The sequence below is a fragment of the Pleurodeles waltl genome, chromosome 7 (genome assembly GCF_031143425.1).
Source record: "Pleurodeles waltl isolate 20211129_DDA chromosome 7, aPleWal1.hap1.20221129, whole genome shotgun sequence".
Taxonomy (NCBI): domain Eukaryota; kingdom Metazoa; phylum Chordata; class Amphibia; order Caudata; family Salamandridae; genus Pleurodeles; species Pleurodeles waltl.
The window spans coordinates 78,131,315-78,158,836 of NC_090446.1; the positions used below are offsets into that span (position 1 = coordinate 78,131,315).

The 27,522-nt window shown below is 41.0% G+C and overlaps 1 protein-coding gene across 2 annotated transcripts in view; it reads left to right on the top strand.

The window, feature by feature from the left end:
- LOC138303678 (alpha-2-macroglobulin-like protein 1) overlaps window positions 1-26,008 on the top strand; it is a 400,879-nt gene extending 374,871 nt beyond the window's left edge. The window contains exons 37-41 of one of the 2 annotated variants that reach the window (XM_069243004.1): window positions 7,889-7,921; window positions 10,566-10,592; window positions 13,663-13,686; window positions 16,094-16,126; window positions 25,081-26,008. In XM_069243004.1, coding sequence (XP_069099105.1) covers window positions 7,889-7,921; window positions 10,566-10,592; window positions 13,663-13,686; window positions 16,094-16,122 — 113 coding nt within the window. In that variant the 3' untranslated portion in view covers window positions 16,123-16,126; window positions 25,081-26,008. The remainder of the gene's footprint in view (window positions 1-7,888; window positions 7,922-10,565; window positions 10,593-13,662; window positions 13,687-16,093; window positions 16,127-25,080) is intronic. The other variant, XM_069243005.1, reaches the window with a different exon arrangement.
- Window positions 26,009-27,522: the final 1,514 nt, after the last annotated feature.

Here is a 27,522-nt window from a genome sequence, read left to right on the forward strand (position 1 = left end):
CTACTCATATGGGCAGCACAACCAGTGCTGCAGGCCCACTAGTAGCATTTGATTTACGGGCCCTGGGCACCTCTAGTGCGCTGTACTAGAGACTTACTAGTAAATCAGATATGCCAATCATGGAAAGCCAATTACACATATATTTTACATAGGAGCACTTGCACTTTAGCACTGGTTAGCGGTGGTAAAGTACCCAGAGTATCAAAAACAGCAAAAATAGAGTCCAGCACACATCAACAACCTGGGAAACAGAGGCAAAAAGTTAAGGGAGACCACGCAAAGGATGCCAAGTCTAACATGGGTCTCTTCCAATATGGTTTTTAGCATTTATAGTTTTGATTTAAGGGCACTCCATAAAGTACCATTACTCACCCACATGATCTTACAGACAACAATCTGGACGTCTATCTGACAAAACACAGGCCTTAGCACTAAATACTCATGTTTGTCTTTGAAGATCCACCATTCTTTTCACTACAGGTCACCTGACATACTTCAACTTCTGAATTTAATAACTGTACAATCTCTTGAACGCGTGCTGGATCCCGGACACTAAAATTTTGAGTACTGTTATAAATGGGTATGTGCGCACCTTTTTTTATGTTTAGTAACACAAGAATTTGTGCAACTTTCATGCTGCATCTTTGCGGTTCAACAACAAAATCCCCAACTTGCCATTTGAAAATTATAGTTTAGGTAACTCCTTCCCAAGACACATCTGCAATTCTTGTGGAAAAAATCATCATTTTGCTTAAACAGTTCTGTTACTCCGTATTACTTGTGCATGTATTGTACTCAATCATTCCATCAGTTTTCATCTTAAAATTCTCAATTTATTTGCAGTAAAATCCCTTCTTAAATTGGACATATTATTAACTGCTCCCACACTTTCTCTAAAGAGAAAACCTAGAAAGATATTTTTAAGCGTTACTCGTGATCAAAAAACTAATTAACAATGGTACTCTTTGAGTAAGACTGTATAACGTGACAATCTTTTCAAAACATAGTCCACATTGTCGTTCATATATTATCTCCGTTCTTGCCCCTTAAAACTGTTGCAGCTTCTCATCTCGTTGTTCAACAGGCATGGCTTCTGCACCTTTTCTGATACCTGTATAAATTAATTTCTGGGGACTTTTCTTTCTTTATAACCACATTTTTATTAGGTTTATTAACATAAGGCATTATCCACCAATAATCAAATTGTATCTTCACATTTTTGTCGTAGCAAAGCATTGAACAATCTTAATCATAGATAGTAGCATCCTCATCCCAACGGTAGCCCATGACACGCCCACCATCCCACCCATACCTTATCATGCATCTGGGGGTGATAACGCGTCCCGCCCTAGGTAATTTATTTAGTCTGGGACTCGTTTTAGGCCAATGAACCTTTTGACCCTGATTGGAGACACCTTAAGACGAGATCTCTGTCCAGCATGTCAGTCAATAGATCAATATACTCATCAATAGTCACAGTAACAAATCAATCAAATTAGTTAATCACATCAATATGAATTTGAAACGCAACATGACCTTTCAGCCATGAATAACCACACAAATTTAGGAAGATTTATGATATTTATTCCCTATTGGTTACACTCTACTAGCAAGTTTATTAGTCTCAACACCAGAAAACACATCAACAGTGTTATAAGAATAAGATTTGAGCAAAGCAAAGATTATAAACATCAGGACAAAACACGGCATCAACATGCATCTATTTAGCAGAGTATCATTAGCGCATCTATTCAACACAGCAAAGATTCAGTCATTTTGTCTGGTTGCATCCAATATTTGTGAATTCCTTGACTAACCTCGAATTAGGATCAGCATGTTGGGCTTCATGCAAAACAATTTAGTAACACAAATTTGGGAAACATCTAACTATGGTCTCTGTCAAAAGCAGTTGGCACCTAGAAAGGAAAGGCAAGCAGACAATTACAATTTCATTATCATATAGTTACCCTCCGTAATGGGTCAGCATACAGAGTCAGTCTTCGTCCTCAGGACAGTAGTTGATTCGCCATCCGCCAGGATAGAACAGCAAAGTTTCAGAAACTAGGGCAGATAGTTCTTTCCTCTTAAGGAGGAGAAGAAGAAAAAATATCGGGCAAGACAAGGTGAGGATGGTTTGAAGAACCAAAACAGCAAGGTTAAAGACGAAATGCCAGAGTAACAGCAGGGGTGTCCCTCTAATGGCTGATGTCTCCTTGTGACACGACGTTAAATTGAATTTGCCAAACAAGTCTCTAATTTCCCATTGGTCAGTATTTGGTGCACCACTATCTCTGTCCAATGGTTGAGTGGTCACCTTACTAGAATTTTCACCTAAGACAGTTCTCATACAGTTCATTGACTCCTGTGATTTTCATCCTCATCGGGTGAGATGGCAGGTAGGAAAAGTTAGACGCACAGCTTCAGTCAGTAGCTCCATTGTCTTTACCAGTTCAGGCGACCTTGTACCTGTTGCGAATTACACTGTTGCATTGAACAAGAATGTCTCCTTGAGCAAGTCGGGTCTCATGAGAAAGAATTTACTACGGTTACACACATCTCTAACTTCTGGAAAAGTACAGCTTTATGTCCTTCAGGAAGACAGCACATTGCACGTTAGAAAAACACATTTAATATGAGACCAGGCAGCTAGGCCCAGACTCTTGCTAACTAAGGCCTAATGATTTATTCAGCAAAACCTTAACATATAACTCTCAATGCTAAAACAGAATCATACAGTAGTACAATAATAATTCATTATTAGTCAATTTTATCAATCATCGTATGCATTGGTGGCCACTCCCCCGTGGGCACATTTCAAATGCGTACATCAGAAACATATTAATGCGTTTTCTATGCAGCTTCATTACACATTATTTTGCAAGCAGTTCATGTTAATTTTTGATTATAAAAGCTACGCTCCAACAAGGGCACCCGCACGCTCATAAATTGGTTTTCTTTGATTTGAATGAAATGTAGAAATCAAATACACTATTCTGGTCAGTGAACTAATACTCTCTCCAAATTATCAACTTCCTAAAACAACTAAAATCACGTACTTCATTTAAACCTCCTGGTTTAGGCCTTCCCACCAATTCCAACCAATAAATTCACACTCTCAACAATTTCCCTTTAGCATTTTCCCTCTCATACTTATTATATGTAATTTGAATACCTGAAATTTAGGTTATAATGGGTTGTTCTCTTTTTCCACAATGTATCTCTGTGTGGATAATTTTTTTTGTTTTTAAGCGATGCTCATTCCAATGTGTTTTAACAACTTGAGCTATCATGGGAAATGATAATATCCACACAGTTGTTTAGTTACAAACATGCATTGTTTATTTTCACATGAAGCAAAATAATCTAGTTTTAGTTTCTTCACATGGGCAAATGGCATCCCGAATCTCCTTTTAAAACATCTGTGCAGTTAGCAGAATTTATGCAGGGTTATGTTCTCTATTTAGATTATTATTGATCTTTGTTGAAAAGGTATTTCTTCTACTGCTCTTCTTAAATATGTTCCAATATTCTTTCCTTATGACAGGCAATCATGCGAGGAGGTTTATAGAGTTTCTTTAATTACATATCCTCTTCTTTGTTGGTGTGACCAAGGCAACAGTGATGATGATGGCGATGAAGATGATGACCAGGGCAGTGATAATTTTGTTGGTGTAGCTCCAGAGTGTGAGCGTTATGTACCATAAGATAATCTAAGTTTGGAACCACAACCATAGGACTAACACCCTGATACATGCCTTTAACATCCCTTTATAATGTAATTGATAGGGCTTTCCAGAAGTTGAACCTCTCAACATGAACTGTTCAGAAAACCTCTTTCTGTGTTTAAGGACAAGTTTAAATGCTCCCTTAAGACCATTCCATACTTGACCACCCATGGGAGAAGGGTCTGACCTGCAGCCGAAAAACTGCAATGGGGTTGACTTCTGCCATCAGTCTTAAAAAGAAACATAAGATCACTGACTTAGCCCATGTAGTGTCTTCTCCAGCCTGGGTACCTGCCAATGACTACGCCACACACGGAGCTGTAAATCACACATCTTTATTCCCCTGCGTGTACCAGTGGACTCCAACATTCTAATCCAAGCTGTCACTACATTCTGTTTTAGAGATTACATCACACTGATACAGAGTTTGTTAGGAGCCGGAAAGGTTCCGTCCTAAAACATGAAAGACATTACAGGCCTAACTGGTCTCTTTAGACTACTCAAGTCAGAGTTAGTGATGTATGCTGTTATTTAGAGCTATTCTTGTAACACTTTCTCATCAGCCATTGTAGCCCATAAGAGAGGACTGCCACTCATATACCCTTGCGTCAATGACTATCAAGATTTCCAATGCCTGAGCCATTCTGGCATGATATTTTTGTTTTACTACCGGACTGCAGACACCGAGCTTCTCATATCTCCTCTGCCTAGATTGACTCTTCCATAGATGCTTTCAACAATACTTTCAAGCAGATGGCTGCAGGAGTAGACTTATGCAAATGCTGCTGTTTAAAGAGCCCTATGCAAGCAATCAAGGTACATACAGACACAGCTCAACACCTGCAACAGAGACAGTGATATCAATCTAGTAAGAGACAATCCTAATGTCAGGATGGCTGCTTACTGGCACGTCAGTCCCTACGTCCTATCAAGATTTTACAAACACTGGCAGTCTGGTCCATATCTGTAGGGAACACATAGAGAATGCAAAGCAGGGGGCCCTCCTCTTCATTAAGTAAGAATAAAGACTATGCTTCACATGCCGGCCTCTTAGACTGCCCAACATCTATTTGCCCATGCTGGTGGGTGGAAAATTGTGGGCATTCTTTCCACAAAGACGATTATCATCTTCAACCTCCAGGTTCCGGACATCATCAAACATTGACATGCAAAAGAGTTAATATCCCAACTGCCTTAAAAACACCAACACGAAAAGAGCAACATCTGCAAGTGAGGCCTTACTATCTGTGATCTAAAAACACCACCAAATTTACATTTGAGTCACGAATGAAGGACTAATGCAATTGAACGTTTTTGTCAAGGATTTCCATGTATGCAAAAAGTTGGGGGAATGGCATCCAACCCTAGAATTAAAGGAAGTCAATAAATTCACCAAGAGCATGTGGATGTGCCTTTTGCATGTCTTGCAGTCCATCTCGAGTGATGATTTTCTGCCATGTTATGTTGTTATGTTATGTTAACTGTTTTGGTGTAGCACTCGAATACCCAAAGGTGTCTTGGTGCTGAACTTGGCTAGCATTGTGGGAACCCAGGCAGCATTAGTAGATGTTGAATGCTCTGGAGGTTCAGAGCCTCTTTAATGTATCAGGAGAGCATTCCTGGCTTTAGCTGCCCCCATACAACACTTCTGCCTCCCTAAGTCACAAATGCAGGCTTTAAGTCACAGGTATTCTTGTCCTTCCATTTGAATGAAAAGCTACTTCTACTGACTTCCTTCCCACTGCCTGGCAAGCATACTGAATCTTTTCTTCCTTACTTGGACACTAAAAATGCCTGAATTTCTACATTGGCAGATTGAAGTTATTCAGAATATCTGATCAGCTGTTTGTTTTCTATGTCAGTACCAAAAAGCTGCTCTGTTGTCCAAATAAAGGGGGGCTCACTGGGCCTCAGCAAACATCACCTATGCCACGAGCAGGCCTGGTCTGAAGAATCTTCATGCTCATAATATAAGAGGCATGGCCACAATGGCTCATTCTTCTCAGGGAGGCTGATTGTTCATATTTGCTAGGCAGCGACATAGCCATCGAGGTTTACTTTCACAAAGCACTACTGCATTAGTAGAAACAGCAGTGGAACATGTCACACTGCACAGTTTGTTGAAGTAAGATGATCTTCATTACCAATTTATGGTTATGCATATCTCATATGTTCTGATCATTGTTACTCACCTTTGTAAGTCTATAAAGAGCTACAATTTTTTAGAAGAAAAGGTTTATCTTTAAATGCAGTTCTCCAGCTCTGCCTTCATCTCATATATTCTCATTGAACACACCCACCATCCCAAGTTTTAGGCTTCATTCTGTATATTGCTTAACTAGCTTTAAAAATAGGGGAGCAGCTCAGCCCATGTGGTGAGTTGGAGCACAGTTTTTCTCCAATTTATTGGCCAGAGTTTGGGTCACATAAGGATGTAGATAGACAAATAATAGACTATGCATGTTTTCAGTCTTATTTGAAGTTATGGAAAAACATCGCTGTTAACATCGACTACTGAGGATTTACAGTCTGACAGGGAACAATATTCAAATACTCGACACTATGAACGATAACAAAGTTGGATAACTGTGTGTAGTTACAGATATTTATCTATTTTTTCCCACCATATGGAATGATTGCTTCTGGGAGCTGTTGATATGTTACTTTCACTCCCTCAGTTTTTAGGATTTCAAACCACTCACTTTGAGTTTTTTATGTAATGTAACTACTTCTTTTAACAATACAGGTTAATCTGAAAATATTTGTTTAATCTTCACAATTTGAAAGTCGAGCAAATTCTCCTTTAATTAGTCTGGAAGAAAACATGCAGCCCTGACATCTAAAAAATGTATTTCCTTTTCCTGTATGTTATGAGTTATTCTGGTTGTTTAATTCACCTGTTTGGAATATTTTTCACTTACACCTTTAAGCGCCCTCAGCTACCATACCCAACATTTAGCACTTTTGATTAGTTAAATATGTCTGTAATAGGGAAAATAATTTAAGGCTGGATTGTCACTCTTCCAGCAAATTCACAGCCTTGTATTAAAATAGGGGCTCCGGGTCCATATCTCAATGTGGCCCTGTTGACTACCCATCCTGAGACACGGGACGATTTATGAGGCAGAGTTCAAAATCAGTGATAAACTCTTAAGGCACTGTGATCGGCTAAGTTAAGGAGAGATATGCAACTTGAATCCATTCACTGAATCGTCAAGTCTACTTCAGCCTGCACAAGCCCTTTTCACTGTGTCCTTACATTCACAGTCCTGTGTGTGCTGTAGAGTGCCATTAATGGGTTTTCCCATGTCCACATTCAGCAACATGCCAGGACCTTTCACTCTTCTACAGGCCCTTAACTAATTGCATCTGGATGTCGCTTGGTGACACAATATTAATTATGGTTGGTACCTGCTTCTGTTCTCCATTTTTAATAGTGCAAAATACTGTCTCATTGCAAGCAGATGGTGCAATACTGGAACTCAGGGACAAAGACCACTGGACTGGGAACTTGTTACAGTGATTCCAGCTGTAATGAGAAGCTTCTTTGACATGATTCACACAGCATCTATTCTGGTGCTGTCATAGAAGATGGGCACGTGCATCCCATTCCATCAGCCAAGATCATTGGACGAATCCTTGTTCTAACATTTAAGGTTCCAAACCCAAGATATGAAAAATACACAGTGTCTTACAACAAACACAGGCTTTATGTTGAATTTGTTCTGATTCCTTCATCTAAACCAGAATCTCCATTTACTGAGGATCTTCCCGCAAACGCCTACTCAAATTGAAAAATGCCCTTTATCCTTTGAACCTTAAATATTGCCTCAAATTCTATAATGTGAGATAGAAGTCACTCAGAATACCTGATCAGATTATTGTTTCTATTGTCAATACTGAAAAGTATCTCTATTGTCTAATTCACTCTGCTTGAATGTTTTCAAATGTGAATGTGATGTTGCTTTCTCTTTAAACGATGCAAGTTTCTTTGAAATTATTTGTTTCATCCTCATGATCTGGATGTTTGGCAGATTCTCCTGTAATGAGTCTGGAAGAAAACATGTGGACATAACATCTAAAGATGTTATTTATTTTTCCTTGTATGTTATGGGTAAATATGATTGTTTGAATCACATGTTCTGAAATATTTTTCCCTTCAGTGCCCTTAGATGAAGAAACTAACACAAGCAGCGGTGAGTACTTCTGAAAAGTAAAAAATGTCTGTAATATGAAAAGATTTAGGGTTTAGTTGTCACTCTTTTCAAGCAAATTCAGTGCCCCACATTAAAATGGAGCTTTAGATTTGTATCTCTCAGTGACTCCATTGAAGCGTCATCCTCAGACACAGGACAATTTACCAGGGCCGGTCAGCCATATGATGCCTAGAGACAGGCCAGTGATACCAAAGTTTAACAGGTGTGCAAGGAACATCTATGTTTCCAAATCTCTCTCCATACAAAATAACAACCTTGGGTCTTCATAATGAACTTTTCCCAGTTTTTGCACCATGCTTTAGGGGCGGTTTTCATCCAGTAGGTTTTCACAAGCTGTGCTCAAACTCAGAGACAAAGTTATGGCCCCTGATCACATATGTTAGCTAGAGTTGTGTAACTTGTTTCTACTATTCAAATTCTGAGTTCTCCTTCAGGCTGCAAGAGTCCCTGTCACTTTGACCTTAAAGTCAGAGAGTCCTGTTCATGCTGTAGAATGGCATTAATGAGATTCAACAATTCCACTACCAGCAACATGCCAGGCCCCTTGGCTCTATTATGGGCCCTTAATTAAAGGCACCTGAATTTCGATTGGTGACAAAATATTAACTGTAGTTGGTGCCTGCTTTTGTTCTCCATTTTTGAAAGTGGAAAATACAAGTAGATGGTGCAAGCCTGGAACTGAGGGTGAAAGACTATTGGTTTGGGATCTTAATACATTTTTATGGCTGTCATGAGAAAAAGATGCTGTCATAGAACATGAGCACCCTGATGCCATTTCATCAGCCAGGAGCATTGGTAAAATCCAAGCTTTACCTTTTAAAGCTCCATACTTAAAAAAAAAAATCCAGAGTGTCTCACAACAAATGCAGTCTTTATGTTGAAAGTGTTCTTGTTATTTCATCTGAACCACAAACTCCATTTCCTGAGCATCCTCCCGCAGCTTACCACTCAGAATGAAAATGTCCTATATTCCTTGGACATTGTGGCACCTCCTAGCACCTCCTTGCACCACATTAGAGTCATTTTGTTATGCTTGTGTGGCCCAACGAGGAATTGCTGTGCCAGATTTACAAAGTGGCGCCACTTTGTAACCCCTTGCGCCACATTATGCCTGCACCAGGCATAATGTATGCAAGAGGGTGTTCCCCCATTAGGGGGGGCGGAAAAAATGGCGCATTTTTTGCAGCATTGTTTGCGGCATTGTTAATGCCTGCACAGAGCAGGCATTAAAAGGAGGCACACCATTAGTTATAATGGGCCTCAATGTGCTTTGTAGGATTAGCGTTAACGTTGTTTACGCTAATCCTGCAAAGCACCAAACTAGCATCAGAAAGTTTGACACTGGCTCCCTAACTACCACCATGGTGTGCCGTATGTTAAATATTGCACGTACATGGTGGCGTTGGCGGGTGCTAAGGGGCGAAAGAAAAGTGACGCTGCATTGGATCCAGTGCCACTTTTCTTAAATCAGCCTTTTAATGTTTCCTCATTCTTCAGTGACAGATTGAAGTCATTCAGACTACATGATCAGGTGTTTGTTTCCAATGCCAGTCCTGAAATGGTTCTCTGTTGTCTACACACAGCACAGCTCACTGGGGCCTCATCATACATCACCTCTGAAACAGACAACCTGGCAGGTCCCTCCCGAAGATTCTTCAAACTCATTTTATCAGAGGCGCGACCATGGTGGTTCATTCTTTGCAGGGGTGGTGTTGTTCACATCTGCCAAGCAGGAATATTGGAATCTAAGTTTACTTTCACAAAGCACTATTGACGTCATCAGATGTCATTAGAGGTAGCAGTGGAACAAATGGTGCTGCACACCCTGTTTAACAAAGGTAAAGCTAAAGCACATCTTATGTACTGTTCCAATCATCCATATTCTGGCTGTGAATCTATGAAAGCTACAACATTGGAGAAGAAGAAGTTTATCTTCCAACGCAGTTCTGCATCTTTGCTATTTTTTATGTGTTGTTGTGTGACTCCAACCCCAGGTATGAGGCTTTATTCAGTATATTGTAAACTAGGTGTACACGTGTGAGCAGCTTGAGCTCAGTTTCTCCCAATTCATTGGTCAGAGTTCGGGTCACATAACGAGGTAGGTAGACAGAGTATAGTCTATGCCAGTTTTCAGTCTTATTTGGATTTATGGAAACAGCTCTATAAAGATTAACCAACGAGGATTCACAGTATGATAAGGAGCAATATTCAAATATGTGAATCCATGAAAGATAGCATAGCTAGAGAATTCAATGTAGTTATACATGTGTATATAATCCTCTTTTCTGTTCTCATTATTTAGAAAGATTGCTTGTGGGAAGTGTTGCTATTTTACTTTCACCTTCTCAGTATGTATTATTTTATTTGAGTCTCCTTGAATTCTTCATATGATGTTGTTTTATCTTATAATGTTGCTTTATCTTTCAACAATTCAGGTTGCTCCCAAGTTATTTGCTTCATACTCATGAGTTCAATGTTAGGCAAATTCTCATTTAAAGAGTCTGGAACAAAACATGTTGCCTATAACATTTAAAAATGTTATTCCTTCTTCCTGTGTGTTCTGGGTTAATCTGATTGTTTTATTAATCTGTTCTGAAATCTTTTTCTTCTTTTTTATCTTCAGTGCCCTCAGATGAAGCAACAAGAATCAGTGAGTACTTCTGAAATTGAAAAATGTCTATAATATGGAAAACATTTAGGGTTTGATTGTCACTCTTTTCGAACAAATTTAGAGCCCTACATTAAAATGGGGCTTGGGTTCTGTACCTGTCAGTGACTCTGTTGACTACTCATCTTCGCGAACAGGGTGATTTACCAGGGCTGGGCAGCCATGTGATGTATAGAGACCGGCAGTGATAAAGTTTGAACACTGGTGCATACAGAAACTATAATTTCTCCTAGATTTCCATACAAAGGAACAATCCTGGGTCTTCATAGTGAATTGCCCTGAACCGAAGAAATTTTCCACCATGAAGTGTTGGTGGATTTTGATTCAGTAAGTTTCAAGCGGTGCTCGAACTCAGGTAAACTTAAGGCACCCTGAATGTCTAAGTTGAAGAGAGTTCTTTAACTTGAATCAACTCTTTGGCTTGTGAATTTTACTACAGCCTGAAGGGCCCCATCATGGTAACTTTAGAATCACATAGTCCTTTTTAAGCCGTAGACTGCCATTAGTAGGTTTTCTCCATGTGCACTTTCAGTAACATACCAGGACCCTTTGCTTATATACGTGAGGCAGATGAATGTCATTTGATGACAAATTATTAAATGTGGCTGGTACCTGCTTATGTTCTTCACTCTGGACAGCACAAAATTCTGACTCTTTGCAAGCAGATGGTCTTACCATGGATCCAAGGGATGAAGGCCACTGGCCTGGAGCTTAATACAATATTTTCCAGTAGTCATTAAAAGCTTGCTTCTTTGATCCCCATCACAAATCATCCATTGAAATTCGGTCATAGAAGAAGGGTGCCCTGATGTCATTATATCAGCTAGGAGCATTGGAAGAATTCATGTTTTGTCCTTTAACACACCATACCCAAGTTTCAAATAATCTAGAGTCTCTTGCAACAGACACGGGCTTCACGTTATAGCTCACTGGAGACTCAGCAAGAATTACCTCCGTAAGAAAGTCTAGCAGGTCCCTCCTGAAGAAGGCTCAAGCTCATTGTATAACAGGGATGGCCACAATGACTAATTCTTCACAGGGATGCTGATTGTTGACATCTGCTATGCAGACACATGTACATCAATGCTTACCTGCACAAAGTACTACAGCCTCAGTGGGGCAAATGGTACTGCATTTCCCATATAACTAAGGTGGTCTTCATTACCGCTTGATGCTAATGCATATCTTATGACTGTTCTGATCATCGTTAATCATGGCTGTGAGTCTACGAAAAGCTGCAAAGTTAGAGAAGAAACTGTTCATATTAAATTGCAACCCTTCAACTTTGCTCTCTTTCATATATTCTCATGGACCAACCCACAACCCCAAGTATGAGGCTTTATTCTGTATGTTGCTTAACTAGTTATGAAATTGTAAGCAGCTCAGCCTCTGTGGCAAGTTTGAACTGAGTTTCTAGCCAATTGGTTGGAAGACATCTGATCACCTATTATAGAAGATAGACAGTGTATAGTATATTCCTATTTCCTATTTGAATTTATGTATACAGTGCTCTCGTAACATTACCTATCGCAGACTCACAGTCTGACAAAGGACAATATTCATACATATGAATCCATGAAAGATATCAAAGTTTGAGAACCGCATGAAGTTACACGTATTTATCTAATACTTTTTCTTTTCTTATTATTTCATGGATTGCTCCTGGGAACAGTTGCTATTTTAATTTCACCTCCTCACTATTAACTCTTAATTCACTCTTCTTAAATTTTTCATGTAATGTTGCTTTCACTTTCAATAATTCAAGCTGCTCTAAAATTATACCAAGTGATACCAAAGTTTGATTTTTGAGTTTGATATTTCTGCACTTCTGCCCATGCAACAGACCAACCGTGGATCTTCATACTGATCTGCCCTCAAAAAGGCAGTTTTTCACCCATGAAGTTGCAGTGAATTTTCAACCAGTACGGATCACGAGCTGAACTCAAACTCAGAGATAAACTCAAGGCACTGTGATCGACTATGTTAAGGAGAAATTTGTAAATTGAATCCACTCTTTGGTTAGGGAATTCCTAAGGCTGCAAGAACCTCTATCACTATGACATCAGATTTACAGAGTCCCAGTGCTTAATTTGTAAATAAAACCGTGCCGGTGCCCAAAGCCCTCCTCATAAACACGCGGCTGCTGCAATTAAATGTGGGAACACGGAATACTGAGGCGCTGTAATCCTGAAGCCATCTCGGGCCTCTTCAATCCATTTAAAGCCACTCCCTGCCCCACAGCTCACTCTATCAGCTTTCTGCTTTCTCTCTTTTTGACGCTTTTTCATTTTTCCCTTCCTCCGTTTTTCCCATATGTGTCTTTTGCTCGCATCAAATGCTTGAGGCAGAAGAATAAGCCTCGGCCCTCAATAATAAGTGCCGGTGCTCAGCACCGGAAACAACAAGCACAAATTAAGCACAGCAGAGTCCTGTTCATGCTGTAGAATGCCATTATTGGTTTTCCCCATGTTCAACTTCAGCAACATGCTAGGACCCTTCGCTATTCTGTGGGCACTTAATTAAAGTCATCCTAATGTCGCTTAGAGACAAAATATTAATTCTGGTTGGTGCCTACTTATGTTCTCCACTTTGGACAGCTGGAAATGCTGTCCCTTTACAATCAAATGGTGCAACCCTGGAACTCTGGATGAAAGACCACTGGTCTGAGAAAGTAATAAAGTGTTTTCAGCTGCACATGGGAAGCTTATTTGTGCCCATTCACAAATCATCTCCTCAGAATCTGCCATAGAAGATGGGCACCCTGATGCCAATACATCAGGCAGGAGCACCACATTAGGTAGGTAGAAAGCACATACGCCTATACATGTTTGCAATATTTTCTTAATTTGTGGAAACACTGCTCAGTTTACATTGGCTAGTGAGGAGTCGCAGTTTAGCAACAGGCAATGCTCAAGTATATAAATTATCCAATCCTCCTTTAATGTATACGAAAGAAAATATGTAGCCACTAACATCTAAAATGTTATTTCTTCTTCCTATGTTTTATGAGTAAATTTGTTCTGCAATCATTTTGTGCTTTTTTTACTTTCAGTGCCCTCAGATGAAATCAGTACCGGTGAGTACATTTAAAAAGAAATAAAATGCCTGTAGTATGGGGAATAGAAATATTGTTACTCTTGTCAAGCACATTCACAGCTTACATTAAATTGGGGTAGGGTTTCACACCTCTCATTGACTATTTTGACTATCCATGCTCAGGGTCTGGATAATCTGCCAGGTCTGATCACCCATGGGCTGCCTAGAGTCAGGCTTGTTTGAACAGAGGGGCAAACAGCATCTATATTTCCACATCTCTGTAATGCAATGGAACAATCCATGCTAAACCAGCTTAATGATAGATCTTTGTCCAGTAGGTATCCAAGATGTTCTCAGACTCGAAGGTACTCTCAAGGCGACCTGATCGACTAGGATAAGGAGAGTTGTGTAATTTCCATTCACTCTTTGAAATGTGACTTCTCCATCAGACTGCGATCGCCCCTATCACTGTGACGTTAGACCAACAGAGCCCTGATTGTGCTGGGGACAGCCACCACTGTTATGGAACCTTAGTTAATGGCACCTCAATGTAACCTGTAGCGCGCTAGTGCAGTTTCCCTGAAGGTGCTCCAGATGTGTGTGATGGAGCACATTGGGTGAAATGCTCTGCCAAGTGGGTAGAAAACTTGGCACCCAAACTGGCAAATTCTAAGAAAGCTCCTAAGCCTTTCCCAGATATATGCCAACTTCTTGAGTACAGTTGCCCTAATAATCTTATTGTTTCGGCCTCATTGTCTGCTGGGCTCCACCAATGCCCACCTCTCTTCTGTATTTGCTCAGTCCCCTTGTCTTATTGCAGTACTATCACTACCTTTTACCCCCTTTCCTTCCATTTCTCAGCATGTTATTCTCTTCTCTATGGTGAAACCTTTGCAGATCACTCATCATCATGACCCTTGTCCACAAGCCATGGAAATACTTCTTTTTTCAATTTCTTACCCCATGCTTTCTCACCTCGACCCACTATATTATGTTTTCTTTCTCTGCTAACTCCATGAACCTTGGCACAATGTCTGGAGACACCCGGGTCTCTTGTTTCTTGTCTCTTTCTCATAGTTTCACTATTCCTCATCGCTAAACCCACCTGTAATACCTAAACTATAATCTCAGTTTTTTAGATTCATACAACATCAATGCATTTCATTAAAAAATCCCAAATACTCTATGTTGCGTAATTGCATATATGTTTTATATATTACGTGTCATGTGTTATATGAAATATGTTATCTCAGTTATTTGCATACAGCCCACAATGCAACCCATCGGTTTCTTCAAGACGAAAGGCTGTGTCTGTGCACAGCAGTTCGAGACCAAGACCATAAAATGTGTTCTGTTGTCTTTGCAGAAATGTCAATAGCACCGCATTCAGAATACATCATCTGTGAACCAGCCTTAGAATTCCATGTTAGATGGAACCCTTTTCAAACTCACTCATAAATATATAAGCCATGCCACAGATGGTGCAACGCTGGAATCCATTGAAACTTCAGTGATTTGAAGTTAATATTGATTCTGCTGCGTAGAATAATTGCATAACAGTACAAATTCCAATACAAATAATAAACCATATATTAACTTGTATCCAATGTGTGATGATGGGCCAGATGTAGCAAGCGTTTTGCATGGTGCAAACAGCGAATTTCGCTGTTTGCGCCATGCAAAACCCACATTGCGATGCTCATTCCCATTTTGCGAGTCGCTAACCAGGTTACCAACTCGCAAAATGGGAATGCAACTCGCAGATAGGAAGGGGTGTTCCCCTTCCTATTTGCGATTTGCATCGCAATGTAGAATTGCTTTGTGACCACGAACGCGGTCGCAAAGCAATTCGCAGTTAGCACCCATTTCAAATGGGTGCTAACCCATTCGCAAAAGGGAAGGGGTCCCCATGGGACCCCTTCCTCTTTGTGAATGGCTCTGAAAACATTTTTTTCAGAGCAGGCAGTGCTCCTATGGACCACTGCCTGCTCTGAAAAAATGAAACAAAAACGTTTCATTTTTTCGTGTGTATCGCAACTCGTTTTCCTTTAAGAAAAACGGGCTGCAATACAAAAAAAAAAAACTGCTTTATTAAATAGCAGTCACAGACATGGTGGTCTGCTGTCTCCAGCAGGCCACCATCCCTGTGAGTGCTGCGAATCGGAAGGGGGTCACAAATTGCGACCCACCTCATTAATAAGGTGGGTCTTTGCGACCCCCTTCCGATTCGCAGATGGTGTCAGGGACACCATCCTGCATTTGGGTTTGCGAATTGCAAATTGCGAGTCGCTCAGACTCGCAATTTGCAAGTCGCAAACCCGGACTTACCTACATCTGGTCCGATATCTCTTACTCCATCGAAGTCATCACTCCGGCTCACATTAGCTTATGTTTGGTAATTGTTGTATTCGCGTGTTCTGAAATATTTTCCTGCGTTTTCCCTTCAGTAAACCAAGAAGAAACAAACTTCATGTAATCAAGTGAGTACATTTGAAAAGAAAGCAATAAATGTTTGTAGTATGCAAAAAGGTCATATTGTCCCTCTCATGGAGCACATTCACAGTCCTGCATTTAAATGGGGTATAGGTCCATTCCTCTCAGTGATCCTTTTGACAACTTATACCCTGAGATAGGATGATTGACAAGGGCGTATCATTGGGGATGTCTAGAGCAGAGGGGCAAAGAGTAAATAGATTATCACGTTTCTGTCCATGCAGAGGAATAACTCTGGGCCTTCATACTGCACTATCCTCAACTGGGGCTGCTTTCCCCAGGAAGTTGAAGTTGGTCTGCCTCCATTAAAATGTCCGAACTGTGCCCAGTTCAGAGATAGGATGGCATCTGAGGATAAGCTGTTTGACTTTCATCCACTCCCTGAATAGTGAGTCTTTCTTCTGCCCGCAAGAGCCCCAATCACTGTGATTTTAGGTTTGTGATAAATTATCAGTAGGGATTCAAGTGAATCCCCTCTTAGAGAACCAGTCAAGGAATAAATGTTCTCCCTGCTCCCTCACAGCTTATTATGGATTCCTGTTCTGGGGAGCATAGAAAGCACAAGGCATTTCAGGAGTGGAGAACACAATCTTTGGTACAGGGCTGAACTGGGAACCGAAAGCAGCCCTGGCAAAAATTGTCAAAACAGCCCAGTCCCTTTCTCTCGTCTCCATGTCTCTCTCTTTCTATACATCTCTCTTTCTCCTGTCTTTCTCTCTCTATGAACTCGTGCTTTCCCTTTCTTCCTCTCTCCCCCCTTCCCACTCGCCTCGGTGTCTGCAGAAATGCATCTTGGGAGCCGAGGAAACCAAACGCCTCTAATGGCTCCGGCCCACCAGGGAAATGCAACTTTGAATGAAAGGCCAGCCCGGCGCTCCTTTGATATACTTTCTAATAACTGGCTTTTAAATTAGTTTCTGTGGTCATATATACTCCTTCTGGGGCCAAGAAATGTGGCCATTCTGTTCTGTCATGGACCTGGCATGTATTCAAATTAAAATGCAGTTTTATGTGAGAGAAGATATCATTCCTGTGCTACTCAGCTAACTACTTTTCACATAATGGGGTCTTATCTTAAATCTTTACATTTCTTAGTAAGCTGTCATTCTTTTTCTCTCAACATATGACAATAAGAATTGACCCTCCCCCACTTCCTTCAATTAAAAGAAAAAACACAATAAGAGAATAATGTGCTCTTTTAGTGTATGGTGAATGAGGACCTCTCTTGTGAACCAGTGTAGATCTCCATATACGCACACAAAAGGTTACTGCGCATCTGAGGGATGGACAGGAAATTCCTCCAGAGAAAGAACCCAATGTCTTTGAAAACTTTGTGAAAGGAAGGTTCAGTGTTAACAAAGCAAGATGTCTCCTCAAGAAACACATGAACAAAATAATACCCTAGTAAAAGGCTCTATAGGAACAATGGGGCTTCACAAACAATTCTCCTGCTTACCTAACAAGATGGATTGTGTTGCATCAGAGCTAGCCAAGATTGTGGAGTAATTACTGAGACTAACCACAAAAGCTCAAAACAAGCAACGTTCCCAACATGGCAGCATTCATAAAATGCAATAAAAGTTATTTCTAAAGTCTTTACCATGACAGCTTCCTTTAAGGAAGTGGATGATGCATTGTCAAACACAGGCACTGAACTAATGATTATAAATACTTCAGAGATTATGGATAAGACTTTTGTTGATTCCATGAAGTTCAGTTTGCTGTCTGGGGTAAGTACACTTTGGGCTAGCATGTGGGTTAATTCTAAATGAATCTCCACTTTGTGTGATTGCCAGGTTAAAGCTTTTGCTGCAGCTAAAATAAAAAGATCTAGGAAAAATCTGAGTAAAAACATTTTCGTTAAGAGACATGTAAAATGTGAAAAGCCCATAGAATTGTCTGTCACCAGAAACAGGTTTCTTTTCTTCATTCTTATAAACTACAAATATCATAATCTGATTATTCTTCAATAGCAGTAAAATTGCAAGAACTAGACAGAACTGTGTTCCTCAAGCTGGCTAGATTCATCATGAAAACATTATGGCTTACTGAACTGCAAAGGGAAATATGTTGCCCTCAAATGTCTTGGGAACTTTTTTCCAGCAGAAGATGAAGAGTGTGGTGCACATCATGATCCTGATGGATCATCCAAGATGTATTTGTTGTTGCCTCTATAACTTCACTAGATGGGAACAGTACCTTTCTGAACTACTCTGTTAAATCAATTGACTACATATAAATACAATTGTCTAGTCTCCAGGAAATTGATGTTTGACAGACTGAAGTCCTATGTGCGAGTGAGAGATAAAATAATTTGCAGAAGAGTTGTGCTGGCAAAACCAAGGCCTAAAAAATGGCCTGAATTCCTAGGAGATGATCAAAATAAACACAAGCTTTTTGACCTACTGGCAACCCAAATAACAGTAGCACCATAGCATGGCAAAGTTGTAGGTAAACAAGCGGAAAGTGTAAGATGTTTATACTCAGGTGCTGAAACTACAGCTGAGCGACTGGAACCCCACACCCAAGATGAAGTCGACACAAAAATGTTTCTTCATGTTGCTCAAATTACGAAGCTCATTCTCATAATGTTGTGTTGGCTTTACAATATGCAAATAGCCTGAACTATGAACAATTGTGGATTGCATTTGGTCCAAGCATTTCATTTCATTCTCTTGGCATTTCTGGGATTGGTGAGGCCTTAGGAACAGTCACATCAAAGTGTTCAGGAAGAAGCAAAATAACATACTAGACTACTTGGAATAATTGCCCAAAAGTGGCACCTGCCCTTTGTACACACCCAGCTGACTTAAATGAGAGGAGAGTGTAACAGTTATAGCTGCTACTGAAAGGTTTGTCATCCTCCTTTATGACTGCTGTAGTCAGCAGTCAACTGTGAATGAGGCCAGGCATGTGTTATTTGCACAGAAAAAAAAGGATTTAGATAACATGGATGCCCTTCAATAGCATGTGCTAAAGTAGCCTATAATGCAGGACTTATTTAAGCCCAGGCCCTTCAGAAATCAGCTTCCAGACTTAACTATCTTTGGTTGTATCAGAGAAATACAACCTTCCCTATGGCCACCATGATGGATCACTCAACCATCTAGAAGTGTTCAGGTGCCAGTATAAAGGTGGATGTATCCTGAACGTATGCAAAGGCTGATTTACTCTGTAGTTCTCCCTGTTTGTGTCAGTGGGATGATTTGAATTTCATGATCATTTTTTCTAATTTTATAAGAAAGAAACCTTTCAGTGCACAAAGTTTACCATAGACAAGTAAGTTAAAAGGGAAAAAAAGTAAACTAAATGTTCCCTAGTGTTTTCGTTTTGTAAAATAAATACAAAATGTAATTTACTGTGATATATTCTTAATGAGAAATTTCTCTGAAATTTGAACATCAGTTTTTATTATAACCCCACTATCGTCATTTTAATCGGTATCTTAGGAAGATGATGAGCATAGTGTGTGAACGACCCATGTTTTATCAATGCTACTCGAAATTTTAGAGATAAATATTGATCCTCCATAAATGGTATTCTTGCCTTTTTGTAGAGAACTGAACAAATTAAAAAAGGAAGTGAAATCCATTGGTCTGTTTAGGAGTTATGAGTGTAAAAACATACTTCACCATCAATTTTCCAATATGGTCACTCGTGGTGCTTGGGCCTATTGCCTACAATGCTAAAAAATAACACTTGTGTCAGCTTATTTTATGATATGTTATATGTAATGTTATGTTAGGGTACGTTAGGTCATGCATATTTGTAGAGTGCATTATTACCCGGAATTGTATTGTGGTGCCAATCAGGTGTGCACCTAGCCACGGGAAGGCGTAGTGGTACTACTCGAAAAGCCAGGTTTTCAGCATCCTGTGGAATTGAAGAAGTGAGGCGGAGGCTCTTATGTGTAGCTGGAGGTCGTTCCCTGCTTTAGGAGCGATGTAGGAGACGGCTCGACTTCCGGATCTGATTTTACATATGCCTGTGATTTGTGCAAGTAGGAGTCAGGATGAGCAAAGGTGTCTCGAATGTTTGTCAAAGCAGATACGATTGGTGAGATATGCTGGGCCAGTGATATGTAGTGCCTTGACAGTTTGGCTGAGGAGCTTGAATTGTGCTTGTTTGTGAATGGAGAGTCAGTGGAGGTCCTTCAGGTGTGGAGTGATGTGAGTGTGCGGTGAGAGGGTGGTCTTCCACGTGGATGTTCAGGTCTCTGAGTAGTATGTCTGTGCAAGAAATGTTCCCCTAGGTGAGATGAGGAGGAGCAGAGAAAGATGGAAGGGTGATCGGATGGCTCCTATGAAAAAAGGAAACCACCTTGGGGAAGAAGGCTCAGCAGGTGTGAAAGACCAGATTAACCTGGTAAAAAACCTAAGAGGGACGGATGAACTGTAAGGGCCTGACGTTCTGTGGCCCTACATGTTGAATTTATCCCTACCAGCAACACCATTTTCACAGTCTGAAGAACTGGACAACTTGCATAGGCTCAGAATGGGATACAATGAAGAGAGACAATATGAGATTCTATTAAAATCTTTGCATCCATCATAATTCAGAACTGGGAAAAACAATGCCTTATTTCCTCTTTACTTGCTGGTGATATATTTTGAAATATTCGTAAAGGTTGTTTATTAGTATTTCACCATTGTTGTGTATTAGGAAACTATTGACAAACTGCAGCCTTCTGCTTTCACACTCTCCGTTCCCCAGAAGGGATATGACTTTGTTGCAACTTCACTTCTATGCAGTAAGAGAAGGGAAAAGTTAACACCGGTCTCCGTATTAAAAGAAAAAAAAGAATAATGAGCAGAAGACATTGCCTGGCATTTGACCTCTGAAATTGAAAGGACTCCTCATTTATCATGATCATTATGAACAATGTTATTCGGAGGTGCAGATGGCAGGTGCACTATCCTTAAGCAGAAAGGCTTAAACAGTAAGGCTGGCTTAGATGTGAAACGCTGCAGCCCATATTTAGTTATGAAATTTAGATGATACCCATTGTTTGTGCAATGCATGGACACGGTACTAAAAGCTGTCAAAGCGAGCACGGACACAACCTGATCACCAAGGGGCATATTTACCATGTTGATGGTGCAGGGCGGGAAGCAAGTCACCTTGCTGCGCTGCCCTGCATCACAGGGAAAGGGCAGGAATGCCCTGTATTAATCCAATACAGCACATTCCTGTCCTTTCCCCTTGCGCTGGCGCCGTTGTGGCAGCCTAGCGCCAACACAGATGCCCTTGCACCATGGTGCAAGGGTGCCTCCGTTGCATGCAGACTTGTTTATGTGCAGGAAGGGGCATCTTCCTGCACAAAACAATCCTCAGAGGCAGAATGCAGCACACATAGAGAGAGGAAATAACTAGGAGAATTAACAATATTTCTCCTCATTATGCCTCTCCTTAGGGAAGAGTATTTTTTGGCACATTCTCAGGTTTACCAGATTTGGTAAACCTGAAAATGTGTCAAAACCCATATGAGTTACATGGGAGCATGCATGCAATGCCTACGTGTTAGAAATGGGGTCTTTGGTTGGCAGTCAGGTTACCCCCTGTCCAAGCAAGGACCCTCACTCTAGTCAGGGTAAGTCACACACAATCCAAATTATCCTGTGCCCACCCTCTGGTAGCTTGGCACTGAACAGTCAGGCTTAACGTAGTAGTCAATGTGTAAAGTATTTGTGCAATAGATTATGCAATAACACAGTACAACACCACAAAAATACACCACACAGTGTTTAGAAAAATATATAATATTTATCTGGTAAGATGCAGGTGAAAACGATCAAGATTCAATAAGTATAAGTTGAAATATCACTGTAAAAATGATATAAAGTGTCTTTAGTCTTTTAAAAAGCAACAAGTTTCTCTTGCACGCAGTAAGTACCTGGTTTGCGTTTAAATTCTCCGCAAGGGACCGCAGAGGAGGAAATGTGTGGGAAACGGGGCGGTGTGCGTCGATTTTTCTGGCGCGCACACAGACAATGCATCATTGAGTTTTCAAGCAGGGCAGGCTTTACGTTGATTTCCGGCGCATAGACTGGGATCCTCTTCGGGTTGCCAGGTTTTCAGATGCCCTGGGGACAATGCATCGAAATCCTGGGCGTGCAGGACGAAGTCACAGGGGATGCGTATATCCGGTGGGTGATGCGTGGAAATTTCTACCACATGGCAGGCGCTGTGCCGATTCCTCTCAGGAAGTCGGGCTGCGTCATTCCGACTCATCTTTGCGTCGATCCAGCGGGCCTTGCATCGAATTTCCGGTCGCAACACTGGCGCTGAGTCGATCTTCTCCTTGCAAAGTCAGGCTGCATTGTTCCGGTTCGGCGTGCAATGATTTTCTCACCGTGATGCAGGCTGTGCGTTGTTTCTTGCAGGCTGTGTGTCGACTTTCGCCGCACAAAGAGTTATTTTGCAGGAATTAAGTATTTTTGGTCCTGAGACTTCAGGGAACAGGAGGCAAGCTCTATCCAAGCCCTTGGAAAGCACTTCTCAGCACAGCCATAGAGCAGCAAGGCAGAAGGGTAACAGCAGGGCAGCAGTCCTTTGCAGAAAAGCAGTCAGGCGAGTCTTTCGGGCAGCCAGGCAGTTCTTCTTGGCTGGTTGCAGGTTCTGGTTCAGGTTTTTTTCCCCAGGAAGGGTCTTTCAGTTCCATCCTGTCTGCCAGGGTCCCAGTAGGTGGTGTGGCAGTCCTTTGTGTGAGGGCAGGCTACTGTCCTTTGACATGTAAGTGTCAGGCCCTCCACCCTCCCAGCCCAGGAAGAGCCATTCAATATGCAGATGTATGCAAGTGTGACTGGGCATCCTGTGTTTGGGGTTGTCTGAGTGAATGCACAAGGGGGCTGTCAACTAACGTAGCCAGACATGAATTGGAATGCACAGAAGGATTTAAGTGTAGAGAAGTGCTCACTCTCTAAAAGTAGCATTTCTAAAATAGTAATATAAAATCCAACTTCACCTTTAAGCAGGATTTTGTATCACCATTCTGGCCATACTAAATATGACCTGGCTACTCCTTTCAGATCAGGATCTACCACTCAAACAGTATATGAGGGCAGCCCTAATGCTAACCTATGAAAGTAGCAGGCCTCACTGCAGTGTAAAACGAAATTAGGAGTTTTACACTACCAGGACATATAGAACCTATATGCTTATATCCTCCCTTTTACCTACATAGCACCCTGCCCTATGGGCTACCTAGGGCCTACCTTAGGGGTGACTTATATGTAGAAAATGGGGAGTTTAAGGCTTGGCAAGTAAAGATTTAAGTACAGAGAAATGCTCACTTTGTAAAATAGTAATATTAAATCCAACTTCACCAGTCAGCAGGATTTTATATCATCATTCTGGACATACTAAATATGACCTTCCTACTCCTTCCAGATCAGCAGCTACCATTCAATGTATGAGGGCAGCCCCAATGTTGGCCTGTGAAGGGAGCAGGCCCCACAGCAGTGTAAAAACGAATTTGGACGTTTTACACTACCAGGACATGTAAACTACATAGGTACATGTCCTGTCTTTTGCCTACACAGCACCCTGCCCTATGGGTTACCTAGGGCATACCTTAGGAGTGTCTTATATGTAGAAAAAGGGGAGTTTTAGGCTTGGAAAGTATTTTTAAATGCCAAGTCGAAGTGGCAGTGAAACTGCACACACAGGCAGTGCAGTGGCAGGCCTGAGACAAGGTTAAGGGGCTACTTAAGTGGGTGGCACAACCAGTGCTGCAGGCCCATTAGTAGCATTTAATCTACAGGCCCTGGGTACATATAGTGCACACTACTAGGGACTTATAAGTAAATTAAATAGTCCAGGTGAGTATGATCCAATGTTACCATGTTTAAAGGGAGAGAGCATATGCACTTTAGCACTGGTTAGCAGTGGTAAAGTGCACAGAGTCTAAAACCCAGCAAAAACAGTGTCCAAAAAATGGAGGGAGGCAGGCAAAACGTTAGGGGTGACCACCCTAAGGTTGTCAGGTCTAACAGTGGAGATGCTAGGAGAATCTAGTGTGAGCGTCCTGCTCTTCATTTCTCAAGTAGGATTGCAATAGCTTATTACATAACAGGTTATAGGCTCTAACAAAGGTGGTAGAATGTTAAACCAGCATAAAGAACACTGTGAAGTGGAAATGCTAAATCAATTATTCAATAAAGGGATATTATAGGTTGAGTATGTCTTATCCTTTATGAACTATAAAAGAAGAAATATTAATCATAACCTCTACAAATTTGGAAGCAGGCTGCTTAGGTCAAAAGGAATTTGATTTCCTAAATAAAAAGTACTTTTACCATCTATACCTTGCCTAAAATTCTTAAAGGCATCAATCAGTCTCTTGGCTGCCATATGGTTGTGCGATGTGGCTCAGTCAGTACTTGAAGAATACAAAAAGTAATAGATGGAAAGTTTGAATTCATCTCACAATACAACAATGTGTTGGAACATCCCCCCAGCGATTTTCAGCTTTAGGGCTCTCTCGAGACCCTTACACACAAAATGTGGTAAGATTCACACAGTAGGGCATCATCTAGCTAGCAGTTAAGTGTCACTCAACATATGCATATGATGTAGAAAGGTCACAAAAAATACATTGCAAAGATAGAAAAGTCACACATAGGCCATCAAGAAAACTTGCCAGCCCTGGGAATGGCAGTGGCCATCCCCTTAAACTGTGAGCAGACCTACTGCAGGGCGAACTGCAGACTAAGATGCATCCAGTGATGCAGAGAGCAGTGACCCCATTTCATGTGCTTCACATCAGAAGGTAACTGAAACGTGATGTTCCTACACAACTAGTCATCCCAACAGGGCTAGTAATCTTGGAGGCAGGAAGCTATGGACTATAGCATGCAAGAGCTCGAAGAGCTGATATTGGCTAGGGGTTTGACAATTCTATGTGTCTGAAATAGTTGCTGTGTTTTTTTGTTCCCATCAGATATCGCAGGATGACCAGGACTGGCGTATGGTTGTGGATCTTGGACCCCATCAATTACCTTCAATTCTCATCACTTCATCTGCTCTTCAAGGTGTAACATTACCTCGCGACATAGTGTTAATACAACCTGCCATTGGAGACTCTCGTCACCGTTCTCTCTGCACAACAAGTTGTTCAGTCACTGCGGAAACTTTACTTGTTTTTGTAGAAATGAAGAAATTATCATTGGCACAGCACAGAGATAAAAGGGAGTGAAAGACCAATGGAAGGGTTTATGGGGATTTGCCTGGTAACCCAGCCCTCCAACATACCAAGTGCAAGCAAATATTCGGTGCAAGTGGTTCATCAATACCACCATGATCAGTCCCTCAGTGGTGCTGTTGCTTGGCCAACACCATATTAGATGAGGGGGGTGTCTTTGATGGTTGTGAATGATGGGTGTTAACAGTGAAAGTATGGCATAAAAATGCAGCATCCTGACTGTAGAGGGACTGGTGGAGCCATGCAGGCGAACATCTGGAAAGCGCTGACCCTATGATGAAGTATGAGGAGGAGATGGAGGCTGCTGACTTCGAAACGTGAGGAACCAGGCTAGAACATCAGCAACATCCTGTCATTCTGAGCAAATCACCCAATTTATTTGTGCCCAAAAATGTATGATATAAGTTGGCTCTCATAAATTGTTCTAATGCCCTTGGGCCAGGATTGCGCTATAACAAAACTGCAAATGATGAAACGCAGTTTAATTAATGTGGGGGAGCGGATCCAAGCTTTTCTTTTTCTTTTTTGTAAAGTAAGGAAAACTCAAGCCTATACCTTACATTACTTCTGTATCTACCTGAAGGTTTAGTGTTTTTTAATGTCTTTTTCTACTATGTTTCTCACTGAATGACAGTTCTTTCAATAAAAATTGCAAGCGTATCTCTAACTGTGCACACCTCATGGGTCCATACATGCACTGTGTAGTGTGTGCTAACTAGAATATGAGAGGTGGAAAGTCCTAAAAGCGGGAGTAAAACAAGTAATCAGATGGAGCCGCGCCCTGTTAATTGCACACAGAGAACCCATCTGTGTTTGTTTTGAACATAAATACTCAACTTTACAACCTGCTCAACAAAGGTTGCAAAGGTGACCCACACACAACAGCTTTGAGGCACTCCCACTTTTCCTACCTGTCCTGGCAAACCAAATAAACAACGGTCTTATTGATAACATAAATACAAATATAGCAAGCACCTTGAATTGTTCTACAATAGAAAGAGATTGACCATATCATAAACAAACAAATCTAATTGTTGTTCAGAGGGAGTGCCACTTCTACCATATGTGAGCTGGATGGAACTTCCAAATCTATAACAAACAAATGTCCCAATTTGGGATTATACTTTGGGTTCCTGGTGGTCCTGTAGGAGGTACTGTGAATCACCTTTAAAATGAGGTAGAAAAATAGCCACTACAATATTTGCACCTTTCGCCTTGCGTGCTTCCACCCAGGACCACTCTTTTCCTTCTTAGTAGGATACAGCTTGCATCCCATAATGATGCCACTGGTTACCTGAAAGAGATAAAGACACTCTTGAGAGACGAAAAATTGATGATCGAAAACAAGGACCATCCTATTGGTATGTATTTGTTAAGGCTTAATAAGAGGATAAATTAATGAGGATGGACTTCCTGTTTAGAACAAAAAATCTGCGATTTACAAGAACAGTTTTAGCAGTGATAGAGCTATGCAGGTTCTATAGATGACTAAGTTATATATAGAGAAAACACTGATGTTTGGTACCACTAGCAAGAAGGTTTGGACAACAGACACAGAAAACATACTCTGGAGCCTTGGCTGCTGCATTGCTCCTCAAACGTTAGACTTTAGTTTTATATGGTATACATGGGGTGTGAAAATTATATTTTTTGTTATTGATGAGTTGCTAGAGAAAAATTAGGTTTTCAACAATACATCTTTTCTCTCAGTCAGTACAGCTTGGTATGCCATATGGGCTTCAAGTTCGGGTGCCAGTAACAAATATAAAGCAGTTTTCTATACTACAGGGAGACCCAACTACAGAGAGTTTCCTTAGTATAGCCTTAATTATACCTTTGTGTTAATCAGCATCTTCTGCATAGGTCCTGGCAGTGGGGACAGCATCTTTCAGATGACACAAAGCAGGCCGTTTGACTTACATTTAATAAAGGGACCAGAGTAAGCTTGTTGTCCAAATGAAAACCCATTTTTCAAACCACTGGCAGATGGATTAGGAGGGGCGACCACTCATTTGGCTAGGCACTCAGGGACCGACTCAGGGATATGACCACTCCGACAGAGGCAAAGATGCAGTGAGGCAGCGATTGTCCAACACAGCCAGAAGTTTATGCACACTACCCCTCCATCCAGTAGACAACCAGGGCTAGACTTAGGGGTACACATTTTCTGATGTAGGCAAA